Source organism: Anser cygnoides, chromosome 19 (genome assembly GCF_040182565.1).
Source record: "Anser cygnoides isolate HZ-2024a breed goose chromosome 19, Taihu_goose_T2T_genome, whole genome shotgun sequence".
Lineage (NCBI taxonomy): Eukaryota > Metazoa > Chordata > Aves > Anseriformes > Anatidae > Anser > Anser cygnoides.
The window spans coordinates 12,149,983-12,169,795 of NC_089891.1; the positions used below are offsets into that span (position 1 = coordinate 12,149,983).

General features: G+C 41.2%; 1 protein-coding gene across 2 annotated transcripts in view; it reads right to left on the reverse strand.

The window, feature by feature from the left end:
• The window catches only part of RPTOR (regulatory associated protein of MTOR complex 1), a 146,155-nt gene that overhangs the window by 83,788 nt on the left and 42,554 nt on the right, over window positions 1-19,813 (reverse strand). For both annotated transcript variants that reach the window (XM_013197940.3, XM_048050273.2), the window contains exons 5-7: window positions 19,574-19,720; window positions 12,122-12,297; window positions 5,394-5,453 (exon numbers count right to left, since the gene is read on the reverse strand). In XM_013197940.3, coding sequence (XP_013053394.2) covers window positions 5,394-5,453; window positions 12,122-12,297; window positions 19,574-19,720 — 383 coding nt within the window. The remainder of the gene's footprint in view (window positions 1-5,393; window positions 5,454-12,121; window positions 12,298-19,573; window positions 19,721-19,813) is intronic.

A 19,813-nucleotide genomic window follows, 5' to 3' on the forward strand; every position in this document is an offset into this window, starting at 1 on the left:
ACTACAAAATGTCAGGGTCACTAAAGAGCTTGTGCTAGGTGTAACATCACTGTCCTTGTCAGAAATTTAGCAAAATCCCATGAATCACTTTAATTACAGGGGAAGCATTTACTTCAAAGGATGCCAGATTTTCCCTGTGGATGGGCTCCATCATTACCTCCATTTTTGTAATGTAATACATATAACTTTGAGATACGCAATACGATACTTGGACTTCAGAAAACAAAATGCATCTGCATTGATTTGTACCTGCAGACATTCACCATAATTTATTTTGGGAAAAAAATTGTAAGTAGATTTCACTTTTCATTCTTTCAGGAAAAAAAAGGGGAGAATGTAACATAGAGAATTATAAAACAATAACGCACGCGGCATATGTGCTTTGGCAATCTCTTGAACTGGCATGAACTGCTTAGAAACGATCAACAGAGCTACTGTGCTCAAAGACACGTTCTCGTCACAAATAACACAAATGGCACAGGCGTGCTGGGATTGGGCGCCCGAAACCTTGGCAAACTACTTGAGAAAGACAAAACATTTGAGCTTCTGAAATTATTTGTTTGAGAGGGCTGCAAGGCTTTGTACACTACTTTTCAATCCCGTCATCTTTCCGTATAAAGATATGAAAGAGGTGTTGCCATGAAAACCATCCTGTTGAGTGTGATCTTCAGTTTGTATACACAATAGACTTTGCCTACACTAGAGACTGATAGCCTGTAACAATGGTGATAAAATTAAATACTCCATTTCAATAAAACCAGATTTATTAAAGAACAGAAACTTTTTGGAATAACATCTTCAAAAGCAAAGTTCTCCCTGAACTCATGTACTAACAAGCCGCATATGACAGACAGGTAGCGTGGCACACTATCCCTGTTACGCTGTGACTAAACAGTACTTAGCAAAACACATTCTGAAATACGCACTCTAATGCCTTGCACTGAATTTTCCAGAAGAAAATAAAAGTGGCTGAAAGCTGCCTAAATTCGATCCAAAGGCAAACTAAGAATTAGATTTCAAAGTATAAATCAAGTAATAATCAAATCACATTAAAAAAAATCAACTTTAAATTATTAAATCAATATTTAAAAACAGGTTGCAGTATTTCAGAATTTGGACTATCGCATGGTTAATTAAATAATTCTAATTTCAAATTGCACATCAGCTGGGATCACCTGGAAAAATATGATAGTAACTAGCTGCACTCCATCACCTGCCCTCAATTTACCATTCTGAAGGCAACTGATTAGTTAAGTTCTGAGGGCATGCACAGAAGATATTTGTTACATTACAGCAAAATTTCTGCATTTTTCTCCAATTACATTATTTTTGCTGTTGATATTTTGGGATTTTGTTTTTCCGACATCATCTTTAAATTGGCTCCTACTCAACAATCACCCATCGATACTCGATAGACACTAAAACATCACTAATGTTTAGTTCATGGCAGCCCGTAATACCTAAATTAATTTTACTCTCAAATTTATTATTTCTAGTGATTTTTATAAATGGATTTTCTGTTGGTGAGTGACAGCCCCAAGATGGGCTCTCTGCTTTCAGAGCAGGCAACAGCATGTGCTGCAGCAAGGCAAGTTTCTCCCGCGCTGCTCCTGCCTGCGTGACTCAGAGCTGACATTCACACCAGGTCCTTTGTAACAAAACCCTGACAGCAAGGGACAACATTTCCCTCCCTTCGCCAAGTACCAAATGGGCCTGGGGAAAAAATCCCGGGAAAGCAATATACTATGCTGCTCTCACTCTTTTGAGAATGTGATTTCATGGGAGAGCGCCTGATGCAGCAATATGGATTAACGTGTTCTCGTACACCCCGATCCTTGGTACCCAGCTTCATACCCCCACCCTACACCAAGTTATACCACTCCCTAGGATATTTCCAAAAAAATTTAAAGGTAGAACAGAGCACCAGTTCCTTTCACTAAGGAGCCACGCAGTAAGTTATGCTGAGACAGCTGACAAGACAACTTGCCATGGAGCAGAAAAGACCAACCCAGCCCGTAGGCATGCCTGACATCAGTGCTGCCACAGGAGACGGTCTCTTGAAGTGGCAGCCACAGCTTCCTAAATTCTTAGCACTCCACCAACATAATTTTCCTTCTTTTTTTCTTTACATTTTACTGCCTGGCTCCAGCAAAGACCTTTATTTCTAAATTAGGGATTGTTTTGGCTTCACCTCAGCAGAACTGTAATATAAATGCACATCAGGATACACCACATATTTATTCATCAGGATGCTGGTTTAGCCTAGATAATTAGAAATTTGGGCCGTTCAAAGAAGGTGCAGACTAATTTCATCTCAAAGTCTGCAGCCTAATTAGAATATAAGCTCTTTCCCCAGTTTTAAAGAGAACTAAACTATAAATTACAATATACACACAGGCAATCCAGGACGTATTTTAGGCCTATCTTGGGATGACAATAAAAAAACATGCTTTCTACAACTGGTAATACGCAGCAGATTATGATGAGGAGGTTTAAATATCTGATACCCCACAGGAACCTATTTCCAGCAGTCTTTCCATGAGGACAGCCTTTAAGGCTTTGGACTTGGTGATTTTGAAGGTCTATTCCAACCTAGACCACTCTGTGATCCTACAGAATCCATGGGTGCTGTGTATAATCAACAAGAATCCCGAATATTTTTTTTCAGTAGCCTATTATTTAAAGAGCTTTTAACCCTCAGCAGTACATCAAATGTTCTGAGAAGCTGATTCCTGAGCTACCTGGCTCAGACTTTTCCTGACCCTTGCCATATGTTCTTTGATTAGATACATTCTTGTAGCGATGCATTAATTATAATCAACACAATACAGCCATTGTTCTAGAACACAGTTATTCAGTGACCTGAGGCGACCTCAATCTGCACTGATAAGGAGCCCACTGGTTCAGGAGGAACTTCTGCTTACCCGTGGTGTCCCATAGCCAGAGCTGCCCAAAACAACGTCCCCTTCACTCTGCCCGTTTAAGCAACGGTCAGGGAACCACACACCTTTCTACCATTAAATCACTTTTAACTTCAGGCCCATTTTATCCTTCTCACACCACAAGACCCCGTTAGCATTCCTGTGAGTACGCAGGCAAAGCAAGCCCTCGGATTTCCTTCCTGCTTCTCATCTCCTTGACAGACAGTCAAACAAAAGCCACCGCATTTTCACTCATGGCTTTCAGAGAAAATCCAGTGGTGGACCCTTTCCTAGACCGACACACAGCTGGAAACTGCTCTAACACTTTGATAGCTGCGGTGGGCAATGCCAACTTTATTTTTCACGGAACAATCAGAAAACAAAACAGATGCATAGAAATATATCAACATGTCACCCAGCTTTTGGAGCATTACAGGACGCCTGTATTTCCAGATTCATTTATGCTCTAGAGGATTATGTAAACACCTCTCATCTTTTCATTCTGCCAGTTGCATAATGTAACTTGGAGGAAAGCACCAAGCAGTAGAGACTTTTATGCCCCACACACACTGCACAAGTTCGAGGGCTGCACTGAACACTTTGGAAGCACGGAACAACTGAGGGGTAAGCCGTGATGAGCTAACAGTGACAATCAGAAAGAACCTGAAAACTCAGCACAGCCCCAAGATACGAGGCATACTGAGAATGCACAACAGCTCCAAAGAAATAAATTAATTCGTTTAGTTGTTTACAGAAATTTCTGACTTTCGTGCATTGTCCTTTTTATTACATAAAATGATGTGAGGTCTTCTCTATTTCTTCAAATAAGCTCCCTAAAATGGTTTCTAAAACAATCTGTCATTGTGAGCATGCTGGCCCAGACCTGGAAACAACTTTATCTAGATCCCAGTTCAGCAGCCTCTGGATATGTGGCCTGAATAACCAGGTACTGCATTAAGGCAACAAACAACTGAACTCAAGAAATAAATACCGCCTATACCTATGCATCTGCTTGTCACTGTTACAAGTCTTGTGTCTATTCTTGAAAGTTGAAAAAGATTTTTATTTTGGTAAGATTAGTGCCCTGAAATGCAGTTTTACAAGAATCAGTACTTAGTTTCCCCAGCTGAGATAAGATGATCACATTTTCACACATAAAATCAGCATGATTAAAGACCTAGATAATACTGATAAGCCTGTCTTCTCCAAAATACATATTGTGGAAGAACTAATGGCATTGAGAAGCACCTTTAACCTCCTCTGAACGTAAAGCATGGAAGTTACTCGAGGGAATGATTTACTAAAGCAAAACCTGAACAAGAAATTTTAGCTAATGCAACCTTACCCTCATGATTTTCTGTAAGAGATCATTTGCTATTGGCAGCACGAGCAATGAATGATTGCTGCGCTCCGTTACACCATACAGAAGCTTATTAGAAAAAACAAGAAAGTATGATAATGTATTTCTGTTTTGAGTACACACTTATTATCCAGGTTCCTGCTCTCCTAACCCCTTTCAGGACGCCCTTCAATTCTACAGTTTTCATCTCAGACAAAAGATAACTGGACTGTGGACATCCATGTGTCAGAAGCGTAGACATATGGCCTGTTCTAATTAATCTTGACAATGATATTTCTAGAGTCAAAATGCCTCAGAAATTGAACGATCTTGCATTAATCACTGCCAGTTTGTGTGTGCTTATTAAAGTTCCAAGAATAGGATATTAAAAAATAATCTGCAAGGAGTTAGAATGCCTGCATCTACTGCCCTGACTTTAAGAACATGTTTCCCATTAAAAAAATAAAAATCTTAAAACCCAGCAGGGACTACAGTGGGCAATTATTATTTCAAAGGCTAGCTTGTTGGTATAAACTGAAGTAGATTTAAGAACAGTTTTCTACCTAATTGGTTTGCCTCAGCTGCCTGAGAACCAGTAATTATGCTCAAATACTGTTTGGGTAAAGGGATTACAGCACATTTCAATGGTGCTAAGTCTGAAACATAACACGATCAGACAAAGCATAATAGGACAGCACTGCGATGAAATGAGAAGTGGTAAGCATTGTTCTGCTTGTGTTGGGTTTGGTGCTGTGGGGCGTACAGCTCACGAGCACATCCTTGCTGTCAGAGCTGCGGCTGGAGCACGCCAGGACCAGCCACGTGTGGCTGCTCAGCACAGGACCCCTGGGCCGTGACCCGTGCCCACAGCTCCCATTCCCCAGGCCGGATCGGGCCCAGTGCAGGAGAGCTGCGACCAGCGTGGCTCGGGCACCCCGGTCCCCCCCCGCAGCGCCCACCCCTGTGGCCTAGGCCCCAAATGCATGTGGTAGGACAAGGAATGACAAATTCGGCACGGAGGGACTCTGCGGAAAGCTTTCTGAAGAAATTTCCTCTCAGACAAACAGGAGAAATGCTAGAAATAACCAGGAGATTGAGCAACAGGAAAAAAAAAATCATAAAATTTGGCTTACTTCTCTATCAAATCCAGTGTGACTCCTGGCACCAGTCTGACACTCTTCTGCATACAAAACCTGTGGAAGAGAGAATAAAAATAAAACATACAAATTGAATATTTAATGACAAGGTTCAGCGGAGAGAATGTGGAAGAAGGTTTCTTTATTACAGTGTTTCTGCTTTTAAAATAGCGTTTGGGTAGAAAACTTTGCCACAGCATAATAAGAGTCGAACAAGGCCCTCAATTTTTGTCACACTCATGATTATGCGACGATTTCCATCATCGGGTGTCAAACCTGGGACGTTGGAACTGTCACGGTGACAAGTTTTCCACGGCACAGCGGAGGGAAAAGGGTTCACAGTCACCCAGCACGGTCCCTCGGGAGCGCAGGAGGACGGCAGCGCTGAGGAGGCAGGAGCACGCTCCCAGAATAATGATCAGTGCGGGCCGGGCTTCCCTGGAGAGGGCTGGCACGGCACGCAGGGCAAGCGAGAGAGGCAGACACCGAGAGGGATGTGTCAAGTTCAAGCACCTCAGTTATTTAATTAAAAAAAATGCTGACTCCACTTCCTCAGCATCGCAAATACCGCTACTTCAGAAACGCCGGCTCCAGAAGACACAAAGCCCGTTAGCACGAGCGTTTGCTGCACTAGAAATCCCATCGGCAGCTAAACCCAGGCACACGTGGGAAGACTGCACGACCGCCAGCCCGGCTTCCCACTGCCTGCCTCCCTCCTCCAAAGCTCCTGGGCATGTGCTTTGTGGCCCAGGGAGCAGAATCAGAAAGCAATAGTTCTGGGAAGAAAAAGCAGCTAATTCATTCAAGAAGTGACTTCCTCGGTGATACCACTACGTTCCCAGCCCACTTCCCCAGCGTTTCAGAAATCTGTTATCTGCTGTTTAAGGAAGATCTGACCCGACCCACCAGCCTAACAAGTCGATGTTTAACCCCTACACTTCACCCCGCGCTGGAACACAAGGCTCTGCAGGCTGGGCGGTACTGGGGGGGTTGATGTCCTGGTAAACCTCCCCACGTCCAGCAGCAGCTGGAGTTACTGCACCAAGTGTCCCTCCTTTCACCACCATATCCTCATCCAAAAGGCTCTTCACTAGCAAAGGGCAAAGGTTACAATTTACAGCAATTACTTCTTTGGAGATCAAGCTGTGCATAGCTCATTCTTGAAACCCTGAGGACCCTCCAGTTCTCCTTGCGGTATCCATTGCCTGCAGGATATCCATTATTGCCAAGAACAGGGATGAGCTCTGAAAACCTAAGTGGTCTCTAGGCTGCTTTTCTGATGCACATGCTATCCCTCAATTAAAAAAAAAAAAAAAGTCATAAAACTATCTATGAATGCTACAGTGAAACCTCTATACAATCTTTTAAAACATAAAAGTCTTGTGACATTGCATTACAGAACCACGCAGGGAAACACTGCTGCCGAACAAAAACTGCAAGCAGATTTCAGCACAGCAGAATTAGGTTATTGGAATCAGATTGGAGTCTCCCTGTAGACTGTGGATGCCAAAACACTTTCTAACTTTTCTGCTCAATGCCTCTACATTATGACATATCTGAAAGGATTAAAACAGAGCCAGCACAACTTTGGACTGCTACACATTTGTTTTCCTATAAAGAAAGAACGGTTCCACCTATCAACATGTCACACGGTATTTTGTATTTACTTTGGAAGCCTCTCATCTGAGTTATGATTTGACCTAACCTCACTCAGCAATATTTTACAAGCTCATAGATTAATAGGACGGAGCTGCAAGCTGTTGCAAGACACAGTGTCAAAGAAGGATGAGCTCGCTAGCCCTGTGCGGCACAGCCAGCCTCCTCCAGGCCATGCAGCAAGAGACCCACAACTGATGAGCAGGATCTCGTGTGGCAGCAGAGTGCATTGGCCACAGGGCAAACAAATACATTTGCTTCCTTTTTGCAAGGATTTCTCCTAACCACAAAGCTTTTGATTACAGCTGGTTGGACTAAGCAGCAGAAAGCTTCCCCCCTACATACGGACACTCAGGACACGTAAGAAACGCAGAAATTGTAGGAAATGCTTGGTAACAGCGAGATGTGCACACCTTTGAGGGTCAAGTATAAACAGACATTTTCACATACTAAATGTGTTGCACAGCTGTCACTTAGCACTTCCGTAGGGAGCTGCACTGTAGGCGAGATGTAAATAAGCTTAGATCTCAGCTATTTCGGTCAAGCCCTTGGATCCTCAAAGTTAAGGACATAAAACCAGATCACATTAGACTTAGTGAAAAGCACCCTTTCTGCCCTCACCACAGATCTCTTTGGTATTTACCTGAATGAGAGTGAAGCAGCAAGTGCTTACTGCTTTTGTATATACTTGACTGCTAGAGTATTTCTTTTAAAAATCGCCACCATTGCTATGAAAATTTTGAAAAAGATTAGTTCATTAAAACCCCATTTAACCAGTAACAGACTATCTGCATTTCCTCTCTAGCAACCAGCAACTGCCAAGAAAATGTACTTGTAAACAGAATGTTCCTCATCCTGTATCTGCAACCCCCCTTTCAACACTCCAAGGCTCTAAATGTGATGTCTCAAGTGAATGGTTGGTGTCCTCATCACAATCATCAGGCAAGATATGCTAGAGCTGCATGAATGCCAAGCAATAAAGAAAAGCAGAAATACGCATAACAACATTCAACCAGATTCTGTGCAGATAACAGGAATATTTTGAAACTCAATTTAGTTTCTTTAACTGAGACAGATTAGTCCAGTTAACCTCAAAAATGTTAAAGCAGAAATGCAAAATAAATGCACTGGAAAAAAAATGTTTACCTGACCCAACATAAAATCAGCTGTCACAAGTCAAGAGCTTTTTGCCAGGCATTTACAAACTTGTTATATTTGGGTTCCAATGTACAAAGCTGCATATCTAAACGTCCTAAGTCTGAGCCCCCAATATATATATATATATATTTGGTTTGGGGGGCGGGGAGGGTAGGGTGAGGGGTGTCCCAGCACTTTTCAGGAGCCCTGTAGCCTTTACACGAGTGGGTCCTTCAGACAATTTAGACAAGCACAGCCTTCTCCCCGATGTGTAAAATTGTGACAATATACATGCAGCTTGTTTATGCGATAAGGGACTGGCAATAACATAAGCATATGACACACCGCTGATCACAGCTCCCAACAGAGTTGCCTTTTTACTTTAGACAGTGCATGAGACATAGATCTGCTGCTCAAAACAATGCACCAACTGGATATTAATTTCTGCCTGTTTCTGCAACAGCTGGGTCTCCTTCCTGGTTAGTTCGGTCAATATTAATGATCCATATGTCTTATCTTTAAGCTTACCTTATATATAGTTGCAACATACATTTGGAATATCAGCTCTCAACAGTCACTACACAGGAAGGCAACCAGTACAAAGTTAGCCCGAACTTATACACTAGATTCCTGAAATTGTCAGACGGTTTTATTAAGAGTTTTGTGCACTACATTCAGAAGGACACAATTGACCTGCATTTCTCTTGCTGACATCAATTTTTCTTTCCCTGAAATAAGGCTGAAGTGGATGCATCTGAAAACCCCATTTAATAAGTGATTTTGTGTATCAGTTTACTCAAAATACAGAACACAAAATGGGATGTACAGGAATTTATTCACCCAGCTTTCATTTGCCCATAAATTCCATATATGAAACCTCATTAGCCTGTCAGCCTGGAATTGCAAAAATGTTATATTTCAGACGGAATTCTGTAGGGTTCTTGATCAACTTTAATAAAAGGGCCTGACTGAATTAAAAGAGTAGTTTTAATGACAAAGGCGTACATCTTTATTTTTGGTTCCCTGCCTGCTTCAGTGCACAAACAGTTTGCACTGAACAACTGGAAAGTTGGAGTGGAGTCTGGCTTTGCCTCTATTACGTTTAACAGCAGTGAATAACAATGCTCTGCAAGCAAGCTCCTATTTACAGAATTTGCATGGATAAAAACACAACCGTAATAATGCCAATCAATAGGGAATATAAAGGGAGTGTGATCTTCAGAGTAAAGAGCAATTTTTTTTTATGTGCAATAAGTAATACACATAATCATTAGGTAGTAGGAAATGTCTCACTAAGCAGGAGTTAGCATGGCACCCACCAGCATCAACACCAAGAAGAGCTGAGGTTAACAGTTTTAAACCCTTTACCTGAACAGCATTTTTACATTTCCTGTCAAGCAAACGAGACAACCCCAAATATCTCACCCTTCTGCCAGGCGTAGCTCTGCTCAGCAGCCTGCCCTGATCACCCGTCAGCCACGTTCCCATGGAGATGAAGCAACAGAAAACTCCTGAACAGACCATAATATCCAAAACACCTTTCTCAATATACATAAACTGTGCATTAAACACTGTCGCGTAAGCAGGTTTAATGTTTGGAGGAGCCTTCCCTCCAACAGAAACAACCCTTACAGAGCCTTAGCATTTCCACGTTAACGATGGCATGAACCAGAACACAGCTCTGTATCACAGGAGAAGGAGGACACTGAAGTCTCAATGCCAAGAGTTCTCACTCTTAAGAAGTTTCAGTTTGCTACAAACCAGTTAAGCTTCAACAGGATCACAGCCCATACTACGGATTCCCACAAAGATTTACAAAATAGTGAGAACAACAACAATTAAGCAATAACGCTGTATCTTCATGGTTCTGATTTAACTCACATGCACAATACTGAGTTATTCAGAATAATTACAAGCCTCAGTTCAGACAACCTGTATAGCATTTAATTCTTCTTCTCTCCACATCACCATGGAGTTTCGATGAAAACATTCTCCCTAGAACTTGAACTCAAACCTCTATAGGCTGGATCCTTCACTGTTTTTTGTTTATTGGTCTTGCACTCCATTCAAATAATGTTTTTTTCTTTAAAGAAAAAAGCTACAGCCGTTGTATTTGCCAAGTCGCATTCACTGTCACCTGTGGCTAGCCTTCCACAAACCAGGCGGAACGTTCACTTAGATTTCAAAGTCTCCATGGATTAAAACCAGCAGAAACAAACCTGTAATTCCTTCACACCACGCTGCTTGGACAGCAGCGATGTGATAGTGACCATACGACAAAAGCAGTCCCACAGCAGAACTGTATTTTCCTGGTTACGTAACACAGCATTTCTAAAAGTTCCCCTAAAGGAATTTTGCTGCATAGTGATTTCCTCAGCTTCTAAAGGGAAGAATTTTTGCAGGCAGCTCGAGAATTTCCATGCAGCGGAGTTCAGGACTGTCCTACCACCAGCACATCAGCATGGAGATGGGCGTACAAGCAAGGCTCCCAGTCACGGCAGTCACCTGGGCGGTGAAGAGCTGTCAGCTAACAGCTGGATTGGAAGGCAGCCTACTCCTGCCCTTCCCCTCTCCCAGAGGAGAAGCACACCATTCCCTCAGGATTTGGAGAGATTAAATGTCTCTGCCTCATCAGGCTCAGTCCCTTGCACGTCTGGAGGTGCTCACTTGTGAGTTTTGATGAGTGACTAGTATTGCAACTGGACTGCTATTTTAGAAAAACAACATCATGATTCATTTTTACAGTAGAAAAAGCAAAAAGTAATATGAAAAAGATTGTAAAGCTATGAGCGGAGTACATAGCTGCCTAACTTGTTCAGAGGTTTGTCATTCCCTGGCACAAACTCTAGCCTAGCCTCCCATGACGTCAGACTCCGTGTCCCTGACACCTGGGTTGGAAAACCATTTTCTCATTAGCTCTCTTAAAACCTTCCCCCTAAGATATTCCTCATGCCTCTGAAGCTCTTTGCCATGAGTCATGAAAGACTTATCAAAGACTTATTATCAAAGACTTTAGCCAATGTTTACAAGCAAAGGGTACCTGTCCAAAGGCACTATGTATCTACGCCAGAAACTGGTCAAATTAACTCTGTTTGTAGAAGTCAAAGCAAGCGTAAGCCTTGTAAGTTACTACGAGTATCTCCAAAAGCCAAGTAACTCTTGAAGATGCAGTGACTCAGCTGTTTACCATTGTCTGCGACGTCTGTATGCTTCTGCCTGTTCTAACCTAGTCTAGCGAGGGACCTGGAGCTTTTTGTTCTGGACTACAAATAACCTTAAGAAGATCAAGTGAAATGTGCTGATAGGAATGAATCAACGGAGCCATGTACCTGGGGGGACATACTGGATTTCTCACACCGTGTCCTCAGCTGGCACCACAACTGTTTGTGATCCTCCCTCTTGTCGGGGAACAACATTGTTCTTTGAAAGCTCCTGCTATCTCCAGCAGGCTTTTGTATCTTTCTGCCCAATTAACTTGGTATGCCATTCTGTAACATCTTTCTTTAGTTTATCGCTCGATTTCTTTCACTACAGCATTATTTAACGCTACTGCATTATTTACTGCAACAGCAATATTTGGAATATGATTTGTATGAAGGGCAATTTGCAAAGAGTTGTATTGTACTGTGTAATATTTCGGCTCTCTGAAGAAGCCGATATTTAATTCCCAGAACAGTAAATCCCTTAATCTGAGCAAACCTAGATACTGAGCTGGAATCTAAAATGTAATATGTAGAAGATAATTTTTTCACCTTTCTAGTTCTGATTAATAAAATGCTATCCCAAATGCATAGTTCAAATCCTGTAATTGAATACTGCAGAGAAAATTTAGGTTAGATAAAGCATTTGGCTTAAAAAAAAATAATCTATCATTTCAACAGACAAAATACACAAACTATGCACTTGCCTTCAATAATGGGGACGGTACTTACCATCTCAGAGCAATTTTGATTGGCGTAGTAAGGCATGATGTGAAAAGGTCGGCTGGCAGATCGGGGATCATAGGTAGCAATTCATTAGCTTCACATGCTGCCAGCTGAATGCAGTTTTTCATGGATGGAGGCAAAGGCATTTGAGCAAGTGGGTGGTTTGGGTTAATTGCAGCCACCTGAACAGACCAAAGAAATTGCTTGGTGAATTTGGTCATCCCGGAAAGTAAATTTCTGTACCATTTCAAAAATAAGCAGTGAAGAGCTATCAAAGCCCAATATCGTTGGATTCAGAGGAAAACATCAATAATTTTTCCCACACCTTTCTGAAACAGGTAAACAAAACAAACAATTCAGCCTCCTAATTTTGATTTGTGGTGCTCAGGATTTCTTAAATGAATAGGGCAAAGAAATTTTAACACATGCAATACCTTCGCTGCCCTTTCATTCAGGATCTAGAAAACAAAGAGCTATCACAGTGATCTCTATGTTGCGTTACCTGAGCAAACAGAAGTAGATTCCTTTCAAAGACTTCAGTGTTTTTGCCGACCTAGTAAGGTGATACAGTTGACTAATAAGCTCATTCTTTACCATCCTCACACGTTCTGTCTTCAAAACACATACATACTTCTTCAAAATTCTGTCTCGAGGAAATTACTTCGGTGTCTCACCCGGGTTTGTAGGGAAGAGAATGCTTGTGTTACAGACCCAGAGCCTGGCACAAGCATAAACCTCTTGTCGAGCAAAACACCTGAGTAAGCTACGGAGAAGTTTCAGGTGATATTTCACAAGTTCTGCAACCTGTTAGTTTTTCTGATTCTTTAAATATTCTTTTTTCCATTCTAATCCCAGAGGGAGCACTGACACACTTCGGCTTTCTCAACCTGCCCAGATTAGCTAAGACCCGTCCTTGCTCCTAGCTGAGCTGCAGTGCTTTCAGCGAGGACTGGTGCAACAGCTTCGGTGGGAGCGAACCTATGCTCAAGTCATCACTTCTCCTCTAGTGATATTTACTGCACTTCTCAATAAAACTGAATCTGTACGCTAATAACTAAAAAAAAGATAATCACAATAATGAAAAGATCTTTTATTTGAAGAGAGGCATGACAGACTGTGAGAAAAAGCATTAGCTCTTTACCGATGTATAAATATAAAGCAGCCAACCTGCTTAGTTATAGCTATTAATTCCTTAAAGAAAGACTTGCTCTCTGGACGTCCTCATAAAGGGGCTCCGTAGGTGGGAAGTACATTTACATGAATTTTCTGCTTTCTGAGTAGTGCGAAGCCCTGCAGACTTGACATTTGTCATGCTCTGGCAGTGCCCCTGTTCTGAGGCAGAAGTAGCTCATACTCCAAGACGGGCTCAGCTCGTGGCTTCTACACAGCAAGACAAACTGAAGGAGCTGTGACACATGCAATGTAAATATTTGCCCATTAGGAGATGAACTATTAACAAGCAGAAAGTGAACATACAATACCAGCTAGCAATTACAGACCATCAGATTTCTAGGGATAATGATATAGCGAAACAGTCTTTTACAAAGTAAGTGTGAAAGGAAAGAGAGGGTAAAGCCCAGTGGGAACCTTTATTTTTGCATCCTTAGAACATCCACCAAAGTCAAATTTTCTAGATTGCTCAGTTCCCTACAAATGTAGCTCTTCATAGGGCGAGACATGGAATAAGTAGATGGCTAAAGAAGGTTAAAAACAAATTGGTTAAAAACAAAATATACTAATTCACAACTGCAAGAACAGTAAATAAACTATGGGAAGCTACCATATGTGAAATGTTATCAAAATTAATATGTATTTATCTACAATCTTTAGTTGTTTTTTCATATGTCAACAGTTTCTAGAAGAAAGCAATTAGATGTAGATAGATCTTGCAGCAGACCAGACCTAACTCACAACTGTCAGCGAAACGCCATCTCAAACCAAAGAGATGCATACTTTCCTGGGTAAGCTTTGTGAGTAAAAATGTCCTTACTATCAACAAAGCACTTACTGCGTTGCTTGCTGTTATTTCAGGGCAACTGACAAGCCACAGCCTTTAAGACAAAATAGTAGTGGTAATATTCATTTATCAGTTACACTGAAACATGCTGAAATCATTCCTGTAAGCTGGTAGTAGCTCATTTGTTCTGAAAGCAAATTAAAGCTGCCCAAGGTAAGGAGCACTTAGTTTTGCTATTTGCAGGTGCTCTGCCACGAGGAAGAGCTGATGAATTTGCAGGTATTACTGCCGGTAACTAACAGAAAGGGAAACAATACATATGTTTTAAACCACTGTTACTGAAAACATTTATGTAAATATAGTTACACTGAGAAGCAAACACTTGATGGAAAAAAAAAAAAGGTGTTTTTGAATTAACAGGCATGTTTAAGTTAAACCTGGGAGAAACTCTGACCCAGCACAGACACTTGCTGCTGTTGTTACTTCAAGAGGTGACCTGCTAGCTTCCCACAACTCCTGCTGCGAGCATCCTCCCCCCTGCAGAAGATTTTGATGCAACTCGGAAAAGGAGCTGTTCCTCTCCCAGCAGATGGTGGATTAGAAGAATTCTCCCCCCAGACATGATGCTAATGCCAGATAACAGTCTGCAGTATTGTTGTTAAGCTAATTTTTTTGAGAATTAATTTTGAAGATAGAAAAATAAAATCTGTGAGCTCCTCAGCTCCGACTCGGACTATTTAGTCAGACATGCTGCTGGAGGGGAGAAAGAACAGGCGCTCCCGCCGTGAAACTGAGCTCCCACTCAGCTAAACGCAGAACAAGTTAGTATGTGGCTATGAGGTACGCTGTCAGAAAATTCACACAACGAAGTTGAAAACCAAAAAGTTGCATTTCTTACAGCAAAGCACACATCCAAGAGACATTTTCCGCTTTCGTTTCTGTACATCTCAAATGTGGCCTGAAGACTACAGACCTTTTCTGGAAGGAACAGCTCTGAGTCGGAGGAAACACAATGTCACAATTACACAGAAAATTAATCAGAAATAACCAGCCTGCTGTTTTATCACTGTTAGCACAGCACACTTAAGACGCCTGCTTAATTTTCCAGAATTACGCTGTATTTATAGACACTCACAGAATCATCAGAGCTAGCTAATGAGATGATTAAAAGCATCCATTGCCTTCTCTTCCGTTACAGGTTACAAGCAGAGTTCAAAGGCAGATATATGCAAAGAGTTTTCTAAACAGGCTTCTGCCAGCCTTGTAGATATCATTTTATTGCCGTTTTCTTATGGCAGCAGGAAGTCAGGTCCCTGCGAGACAGCTTCTGCACCCTCTTTCGCCACCAGTTCTCCTGCTGGCTGCACTGCTGCTGTGCTCGCTGATGCCAGACAGGACACGAATCAGGAAAGCAAGAGCAGGAACTTCAGTTTCAGAAAGCTGGGGTCAGTTTCCAGCTCTGAAAAATGTCTTTTGGAAAAGGAAAACAATAGCTCTCTGTTACGAATCTTAGGACAACACCCCACTGCCCCCCAAAAAGGGCAGGACCAACTGGAAAAATTAATTTTTAAACTAATATAGCCCACTTCTTACTATCCACATCATGCGGCCAAATGGATGTTTCTTATTTGCAAAATATGTGCTTTTGTTTAGCTAGATTTCAACCAAGACCTTAACTGCCCACACAGCTGGAAATTCAAACAAAATGCAGATATTTCTGTGACACAGCCAAGTCTAACACAGTCCTGGGAGACCGCCAGTCCCTCTATCAATGGCATTTATCTTAAAATTTGGAAACACTGTGACATATTATGAATGGTAAGGATTGGTAGACTTTATTAGCTTAATTGTTGTAGTATAAGTACATGTTATGAAGCTATAATCAAGCGACACAATTGCCTCCACATACACACATTCCCATCCCACCAGAAAACTGTGGTATCTGTACTGGTTTTGGTATCCTCAGGCCACTGAGCTCCATCTTCTGCCCTTCACCCTCATCTCCCTCAGAGAAGTAGCCTTGCTGAAGACAAAAAATATTTACAGTCGTAATGTGCCTACCGGGATAAGACATGACAGATTCCTGCCTCCGGTACCCAAAGTCATCATCATCATCCTGCTGGAACTGAGAGACTTCTTTCTATCTGCGCAGCTCTCCGCTCACACAGATCAGCAATATCTTAGTTTTGACAAAAGGCTTTTTATTATTATTATTATTATTTTATTTTTATTTTTCACTATTCAAGTGCTATGTTGGAGGCAGCTCTCTAAAGAAGACAATGTACCAGTGCTACAACATCATCTTTTCTCAGGTATCTTGGAGAAGTGTTAACTGCTTTCCTGTCACTCATAATTTATTTCTTTTTGTGCTTCCTCTCTTTGAAGAATGAACAAGATTTAGATTTCTCATTAAGAAGGAGTACGAGCCTTTATGTTCTGTGAACAATGAAAACTAAATATAATGGGACTGTAAGCACACCTGTAAGTATGTTGTAATTAATTTTTCCATTTCTGGTGGAACTATATGATCTGATGGTGCCTGGCCAGTGCTCTGTGCCAGCCAGAAAAGGGATGCATAAAAAATAAACACCCATGGCTGGATCTGAGCCTGGTAAATGAAGATCACATACCAGACCTAACTGATCAATGTATGTGTTAACTGTAACACTGCAAGATAAAAACATTAATCTTGCAGAAAATGAAGACTCACTACTTCCCTAGAATGTCTCTGATGCGTGGGTTGTCTGCCTGTCTCTCAAACTCGCTTAAAGATTGCTTGACCATGCTTAATCCAAAAACAAACAAAACCCAACTTACCGGAATAACAGAAAAAATATGAATTCAGACTGTCCTAAGTATGATATGTATTTTATAAAAGCCATGAAATAAAATTTGTGTGCTTGACCTGAAAGTTCAATTTCTTTGTTGGTAGTTGTGTCACACGATTACCCATCTGCTACAGCTGTAATCCCTTCCTCACATTCTCCATGCTTCATAGCATTCTCCCTCCTTAATTAACTTTACCATCTAATTTCTAGCTATCTAACGGATATTGAGAAGAATCACATTACTATCAGTACCTAAAAAACTAGTTATTAGTTGTGACTGGTGAATAATTAGTTTACTCCTGACAGTTTACGACTGCAGAAGCTTACTACGGCAGAGGGGCTGCGCTGTGTGAGAACCACAGCACGCTCCGGAATTAGCGAGGGCTTCACACGCGCAGGATGCCCGAGCCCTAAATACAGCACCACTCAACAAGGCATTCCCAGCAGCAACAGGGTTGTTTATGCCAGGTTACTGGGAGGGCCGGTGTCCCGCTGCCACCAGCACCCACCTCACACTGCTGATGTTCGCGGTTGTGTACGGTTACATGTCGAGAAATAGCTGGTTTGCATCATCCCAGCTAGCAGGTTGTTCTAGAACCTCCTCCTTCGTTTCTTCGAAGCCGACCTATTTCCAGACTAAATTTATTCACGGACAAGAACCTATTTGTTCTTGTGGCAACGTTATTCTATGAATACTTCTCCCTCCCGTAAGCTTCAATGAATTTGTACACGCAGCCACATCTTCCCCCTGCCTCCGCTCCATCAGATTAGGAAAACAGCAAGCTCCTCTAATCTCCTTTCAGTAAGATGGGCTAACAATTATCTTGATCACCCTAGCAGCCCCTCTGAGTACCACTTCCAGTTTTACTTCACTTGTCATGAATTCGGCCAATGCAATGATTTACAGCATTCCAAATTCATTGCCATCCACATTTTGTATGACTCTGCAAGCACTCTTCTATCTCTGTTACCAAGTCTTCTGCTTTCTATTAATAAAAAGCTGTTATCTCGGTGAGTTTTCAGTAGCTAATGAAGTCTAAAGACACAGAATGGAAAGCTGACATACAATCTGAAAGTATTTTCATAATCAAATTAACCAGTAGTTTTAATCTATGTTGCAAAGAGAATAAATACTAGAACAGTTTCCCTATGTAACCTCACATATTTTGACAAAATAAAAAAACTGAGCAAATAAAATTTATTATTTTTGTTGGAATAAAGACTGACATTATTACTTGGGCTCATCCTTCTCATTGTAACCAACTGCCCTTGTACCTGGTTTGTTTGACTTACAGAGGGGAGCTTTTCCTGCACAAGCTTCACCTGAGCAATTTATCTGCCAGACAGCAGCCACCAGCAGCCGCCTTCCTTCCAGAACAGCTGCAGTCCTTCTGGAGTCCAGCAAGAGTCAAGGAGAAAAAGAAACTCATACCAAAAGCAGGGAAAGGGAGAGTAAAGGTTTTTAACGTGCTTAGGAATAGAATGAGAAAACAAAAGAAAAATCCAAAAGGGCTTAATTTTACAAACAGAAGAGAAAGACTGCAAAAAATATTGGAATGGAAGTTGTAGGCTGATAGAAAATCTTGAAAAAGGAGAACAGAATATGAGCACCAGACATTTTCTCTGATGACCTTAAAGGACTGTAACTTTCAAAAGGCATCTATTACCAATACTATCGATCCGTGCATAGCAGTTTCATGTTCTTCCCAAGCCACAGACGTCGGGAAGATTCTTATCTTTACAACGTACAGTAAAGTCACTGATTGAAAAGAGAAGGACTGACGAAAAGACCTACATATCTCAGGCTATTAGACTGGTTTCTGCCAGCAGAAAAGTATTTCTATTTGCCAAAAAGTCACCACAAAAGCATCTTCAAAAACTGGAATTTAGAATGAAAGGAACTAGAGCCAGGGACATTAGTAACTGCTTGAAGGTCACACTCACGACAGTCAATTGCCTCATTAATTAATATTTCTTCCTTGAAGTTTTTTTTTTTTTTCTAAATTCCATGTCTTAAAACTACAAGAGCATTAAAAGTTAACCTTTAAAATATGTGCTTTCTCCAGAGTGGAGCTAGCAGAAGTATCTGGCACTGGAGAATCTTGCCATCCCCCAAGTTGCTTCACAATGAGTCCTGACTTCTTACCTTCCACTCTGCATTTCAGATTTACTTTAATAAATTTAAAAGTAATTACATTTGAAATTAAAGGCACCTTTCCATTAGAAACACATTCAGCTTATGAATTCTTTGATACTGAAACCATCAGTGACAACCCCTCTGTGCATCAGGTTTATCTAATTTGGTTTTACATTCGTACATTTCACTCCACAGCACAAAACACCAACTGCGTCGAAATACATACCCAGATACTAGACTTCTGCATCTAAAACAAAAATGTTTAGTTCACCTCAGCATTTATCTCAGCAGAAAAGGCCATTAGGGCACTAATTCATTCTGTTAACATTACAACATTCTATTAACATTAAATTCAAACTTTAATAAGATGGCAAACCAAACCAGAAAGAGCGGAGTGGCAAAATTATTTGCAAATTAATGTGGCTTTCAACATGGTTTTAAAAGTATTTTTTCAGCTGTGTATAGCAAAACGAGCTTAAACTTAACCCTACAGCACAAACAGAAACAAAATCCCTTGCAATAGACTGTGATCTCACCTCCAACTCTTGCTCCCTCTGTAGTGCAAATTGTTTGAATGACTTGACAATAAGGCCAGCATTAGAGCAATCGTAGACAAAAATGGAAGGACTGCCCATCCAAGTCTGCAGGTCATAGATGGATAGAGGAATATACTGAGTATAATTCTGTAAGAAGGAAAAAAAACCAAACACTGGAGTTACACAGGCAGAGAAGCAACAGCACTTGCATTGGTTAGATAATAAAATACATATGATAGT